Raw genomic sequence first — 6,024 nt, forward strand, 5'->3', positions numbered from 1 at the left:
GCTGTGTATATATTTTACTTCCCATTTATAATTTTTTGGATATACACATTATATATTGATTCGAAAGAGAGATACAGAGGCATTTGAGTCTGAAAATGGTTTAAATTATGATGTATACATATCTTGCATCAAAAGTTTTGTTAAAATGTAAATTTAAAGTTAATTTAACATCCCATTTAAGTTCATTGGGACTATCATGTCACTTAACGTAGGAATAAAAATATAGATATAATGCCGTGTGGATTTCCTTTAACTTGTGAGAATTAACATTTAAAACATGTTGGATGGATGGTATCAATGTCGTAGTGTGTAGGGATGCTTTAACTTGTAGCGTTTATCTATATTGTCATATATCTTTGTGTGGAAATTTCTATATATGAACACATTTCAATACATTTTTTTTATATAAAGCATAATTTTATATAATTTAAATATAAATATATCTATTTTATGTTTATAATATTAATAATTAATAATTATTATTATTTTTTTATTATTTATATGTAAAATTTTTTATTAATATGGTATAATGTTATTTAGAATATTTAGGATTTAATTATATATTCACATTTGAATTTTTCTTGAGTTATTTAGAATATTTAAAATTTAATTATATATTCACATTTGAATTTTCTGAATATTTTAAATTTAATTATGTATTTACATTTAAAACTTCTTATATTTTGAATAGTTATTTAAAATATTTTGGATATAATTATGTATTCACATCTGAAACTTTGAATGGATACTTCACTCCACCTATCCTCCGGAGGACTTCAAAAACAAGCAGATGAATGGAATAAACTGTCTATTCAAAAACTTAGAATGTTTGCTTACGCAATATGTTTCAAAATATTTTGAACAAAATTTTATTATATATGGAAATTATAAAAAAACCTTGAATTGTAGTAATTTTAATATATTAAATTAAAAAATTATATATTATAATAAATATTTAAAATTTTAATTAAATATTAATATATATTAAATTATGTTTAGAGTATGTTTAATTTTTTTTGTTTGGTTAAAAGTTTGTTTTTTGGATGTAAGTAAATAAGTTAACGGTCCAAGACCAAGAGACATGTGGCATGAGTGAAACCCTGCTCCCTTATGGACCAGTCAGGTGGTGTGGTTTTCCTTGAATAAGGGTGATGAGTCAGCGTACATTCGCGATTAGCAGTTAGAGATGATTGTGCTCATTGCTCTTTTGACTACTAATTTATGATAGGTTTTCTCAAATGTGAAAAAAAATATACATTATATTATGCCCTAAAACTAATTTTGTTTGGTTAAAAGTCCGTCTTCTTAGTAAGGAAACAAGTTAATGGCACAAGATCAGAAACAGGGTAATCCACTCACAAGTGAAAGTCTGCCCTTTTATGAACCACCTGTGGGTAATTTCAGATGGTATAATTTTCCTTAAATAATAATAATGAGTCAGCGTGCATTCATGAATAATAACTAATACCTATTTCACAACTAAATTATAATAAAGTATTCCACTATTTACTAAAAAATAATTAATATATAAAAAAACATTAATTATTTTTATTAATTTGTAATTCTTTTTATATAATAAATAGAACAAATTCAAAATTTAAATTGTCATTCTCATGTCTATGATCTTTTTCCTAAACTGTCATTCTCATGTCTATGATCTAAATTTATGTGGTCTCTAAGGGGGCAAATTGACATTTTGCTAAAAAAATACTGGCAACTAAAGAAACACGCAACGTCCTTTTCACGACTGTGTTTTTAATACATAAAAGCATTTATATACATGTGTATGTTTGTGGTAACATTGCAAAAATTTAGCTATAAAACAGGTAAAATCAGAATGCAAGGTGTCCCTGAACTTTGATGAATGAGCCTGTTTTCTTGAACTGCAGCGTGTGGCGGAGGGGTATATCAGTTGGAACTAATAATTGTGATCTCTCATCGTTCGGAAGCCAAAATGGCGCTCACTACTGTGGCGGAATCAGAAGAGTCAATCGATTCCTGCACATTTGCTACTCGTTATGTGCAAGCTCCGCTACCAAGGTATATATGTCATCTTTTTGTCCATGAATTTTGTTTCAGTTGCATTGAAATTTATTGCTCGAAGGAAATTTTGGTGAAAGCTTAAGAGATGTTCTGATAAATTTCATGGATTTTATTGAGATGATGTAAATAAAAAATTATTGAGGGCATTGATGCTGGACATATACAGACTTAACCAAATACCTTTCAAAAATGACTATCTAATCTCTTAAATTTCATTTTACTATCATTTGAAAATGGGTACTCAAAATGGAGGGTTATGATGCATGTAAAATCTCTGAATTTCATCAAATATTTCAGAATTTCATGAATTCGAACAAAAGTTCTAAAGTTAATTGTCTAACTTATCTGCTGTTTTTCAAATTATAAATGTTTTGAATGTTCTCGAAATTTTGACCCATAAAACCAGTCCCTAATGTTGTATGTTTTGTTTTGATCCTTGCACTATAAGCAGGTTCAGGTTGCCAGAAAAGTCCATTCCTAAAGATGCTGCCTACCAGATTATTCACGATGAATTGATGTTGGATGGGAATCCCAGGTTGAATCTGGCTACCTTTGTCACTACCTGGATGGAGCCTGAATGTGATAAGCTCATGATGTGTGCCATCAATAAAAATTATGTAGACATGGATGAATATCCAATCACTACAGAATTGCAGGTTAGAAGATCAAATGCCCGTCTGGCTAGAAAGATTAATGTAACTTATAGCAGTAGGTATTATCTCCCCCTGAGGTGTATTACTGATTGCTCAAGTTTTGATACTGGTGCAACAGAATCGATGTGTGAATATGATAGCTCGATTGTTCCATGCTGAAGTGGAGGATGGAGAGCAGGCAATTGGTGCTGCAACAGTGGGATCCTCAGAAGCCATCATGCTGGCAGGTCTGGCATTTAAACGCAAATGGCAGAACAAGAGGAAGGCCGAAGGGAAGCCATATGATAAGCCCAACATTGTCACGGGTTCCAATGTGCAGGTAAATCAACTAATCCATCACAGTGACCAATTTCAATTGCTGGTAATTCAATAGTGGAATCTCTGATGTTGCCCTTTTTGATCATCATCATTTTTGGAAAGTCAGGTTTGCTGGGAAAAATTTGCCAGATATTTTGAAGTAGAGTTGAAGGAAGTTAAGCTGAGAGAAGGGTACTATGTAATGGATCCCAATAAGGCTGTGGAGATGGTGGATGAGAACACCATCTGTGTGTGTGCCATTCTGGGGTCCACTTACAATGGGGAATTTGAAGATGTCAAGCTGCTCAATGATCTACTGGTGCAGAAAAATAAACAAACAGGGTGAGTTTGAGATTCCTTCATTACTGTAATGGCATGTTCTATATTTGGGATTCTGTTCCACATTGTTATCCATACTCTCCTCACCTTCCTCAATAGAAAAATATTGCATCAAATCAGGCATAAGTAAAATCAAATACAAAACCTTATGGATTTGGCTAAGAGTACACTAATAATCAAACTTATGAAGGTCTTATGAAGGCCTTTTTCAGGTATGTTGTAACTTGACTGGTTTCAGAATATTTCAGAATCAGATGAACAAGAATGAGGTTAAAAATTGACACACTTTTGTCCATCTCCCAAATCAGCAATCGAAATAAGGATTGTTGTTTTGTCATTAATGACGGAATTGGGATTTTTTAAGGTCTTTTTCAATGACGGAATTGGGATTTTTTAAGGTCTTTTTCAGGTTCTGCCATAATGAAATTAAGTTGATTGATTTCCGATGAACAAGAATGAAGTTAAAAAATAAACTACACTCTTGTATGTCTCCCAAATCGACAATCCAGATACAGATGGCTATTCTGCTATCAATGACCAATTAGAATTTTTTTTTTCTTTTTACAGGTGGGATACTGGCATACATGTGGATGCTGCCAGTGGAGGATTTATTGCACCTTTTCTCTATCCTGACTTGGAGTGGGATTTCCGTTTACCATTAGTGAGAAGCATCAATGTGAGTGGGCACAAATATGGACTTGTATATGCTGGAGTCGGATGGGTGGTTTGGAAAACCAAGAAAGACCTGCCCGAGGAACTCATTTTCCACATCAATTACTTAGGAGCTGATCAGCCCACATTTACCCTCAATTTTTCTAAAGGTAATTCTCTGAACACCAGTATTTTCTTTGGCCCAAATCTAACATTAGCCCTCTCTGTTCCCAACCAGAGATTTAACCCTTTTTTTCTTGGTGGTATGGTGGCAGGTGCGAGTCAGATTATTGGGCAATACTACCAACTCATTCGATTTGGTTTCGAGGTTGGCCCTCACTCTGTAACTAAATTATCATTATATTTCTAGGTTTTACTAAATTGTCATTATATTTCTGGGTTTTACTAAAACAGAGTTGACCTACAATTCTTGTGGATGAATCATGATACAGGGATACAAATTGATTATGGAGAATTGCAGAGCGAATGCAAAATACCTGACAGAAATCATTGAAGAGACTGGACGTTTCAGCATACTGTCCAAAGATGTGGGCGTGCCTGTTGTTGCATTCTCGCTGAAGGACAAGCGCTTTGAACACGATGAATACGAGATCTCTGATAATTTGAGAAAGTTCGGATGGATTGTTCCCGCTTATACAATGGCTCCCGATGCTCAGCATATCACGCTTTTACGCGTTGTTGTCAGGGAAGACTTCAGCAGAGCTCAGGCCGAGCAGTTGGCTCAGAATATTGAGATGGTTTTGCAGGAATTGGAGGCTCATCATCCTAAGATCATGGATGTGGGTCAAGAGATCATTACTGAAGATGATAATGTGGAGGCGAGGGGGAATTATAAACAGGGTTATCAGAAGAGAAGAGGAGGCCGAGGTCGACATTCTGATACAGGGGATAAAACAAAGGGCATTTGTTAAAACTCGATGGGCTTTTATATTGGTATTTAGTTATTTTGGAGTTGGATGACTGCTCATAATTTGTTCTTATTCATACCTTGCACCCCATGATTCTGTTACAAAACTCAAGTATCTATGATCTGATGATAAATAAAAGATGTAAAACTCATGATAATGCTAACAAAGGATTACCTTGCATCCCCTCCTTGCAGATCCCAAAGCAATCATGATGTGATGATAAATAAAAGATGTAAAATTCATGACGATGCTAACAGTGATTGTAAAAAGTACTCTTCTTAAATAAAAGATGTAAAATTCATTACCATGTTAACAATGATTGTAAAAATATTTTTCTTTATATTTATCTATTTTGATTTAAAATAAAAATGTAATATCTTCATAGAATTAGAATGAGACTGTGATATATTTTAATATAAATTGAAAGTTAACATTTCAAATTTTAAACTTAATATTGACTTAATGTTTTAAACTTAAACTCAGTGTTGTTAATGGTTTTATTGTGGTGTTGTTTAAATATCTATTGTTATTGTAATTAATTTTAATTTGATGTTACACATTGATTTGTTTTTTAAATATATGTTAATGTTCATAACTCATCTTAACAATTATATGTTTATACCAAGTTATCTAAGTAGATTCTTATCTCACATTGTAAAGATCACCTTGCATATAAATTATTGTTATTAATTTTAATTTGATGTTGCAGATTGATTCACTTTTCAAATATATGTTAATGTTCATAAGTCATCTTAACAATTATATGTATATATCAAGTAGAGTGTTATCCCACATTGTAAACATCATCTTACATAGAAGGTAAATTGTTATCCCACCCTGTAATTAACACATGATCAATAGAGCCTCAATTGACTCAGTTTATTGAATCAAATTGAATTTGAACCATAATTTGACCAAATTGAACATTTTTGAATTTATTACATTGAATCAAATTAAACTTGAACCATAATTTGGCCAAAGTGAACAATTTTGAATTTATTTAACTGATTCGAGCAATGTTGTTGGATCACATGTATCTTGATCTTAGTGGAATTCCATCATATCCCACTTATCTCTCAATCTCGATAGAATTCCATCATTCTTTCTTACAG

General features: G+C 32.4%; 1 protein-coding gene across 1 annotated transcript; it reads left to right on the top strand.

Moving 5' to 3' along the window:
• Positions 1-1,798: 1,798 nt before the first annotated feature.
• LOC149149223 (glutamate decarboxylase-like) lies at positions 1,799-5,252 on the top strand. Its single transcript, XM_089438666.1, has 7 exons — positions 1,799-2,040; positions 2,495-2,699; positions 2,815-3,015; positions 3,121-3,335; positions 3,900-4,153; positions 4,259-4,311; positions 4,436-5,252. Exons 1-7 carry the CDS (start codon positions 1,955-1,957, stop codon positions 4,913-4,915), a joined length of 1,494 nt encoding a protein of 497 aa, XP_089294792.1. The 5' UTR covers positions 1,799-1,954; the 3' UTR covers positions 4,916-5,252.
• The last annotated feature ends 772 nt before the right edge of the window (positions 5,253-6,024 follow it).

This window comes from Pinus tabuliformis, chromosome 9 (assembly GCF_031772625.1).
Source record: "Pinus tabuliformis cultivar Carrire ecotype Pingquan chromosome 9, CPIR1, whole genome shotgun sequence".
Classification (NCBI taxonomy): domain Eukaryota; kingdom Viridiplantae; phylum Streptophyta; class Pinopsida; order Pinales; family Pinaceae; genus Pinus; species Pinus tabuliformis.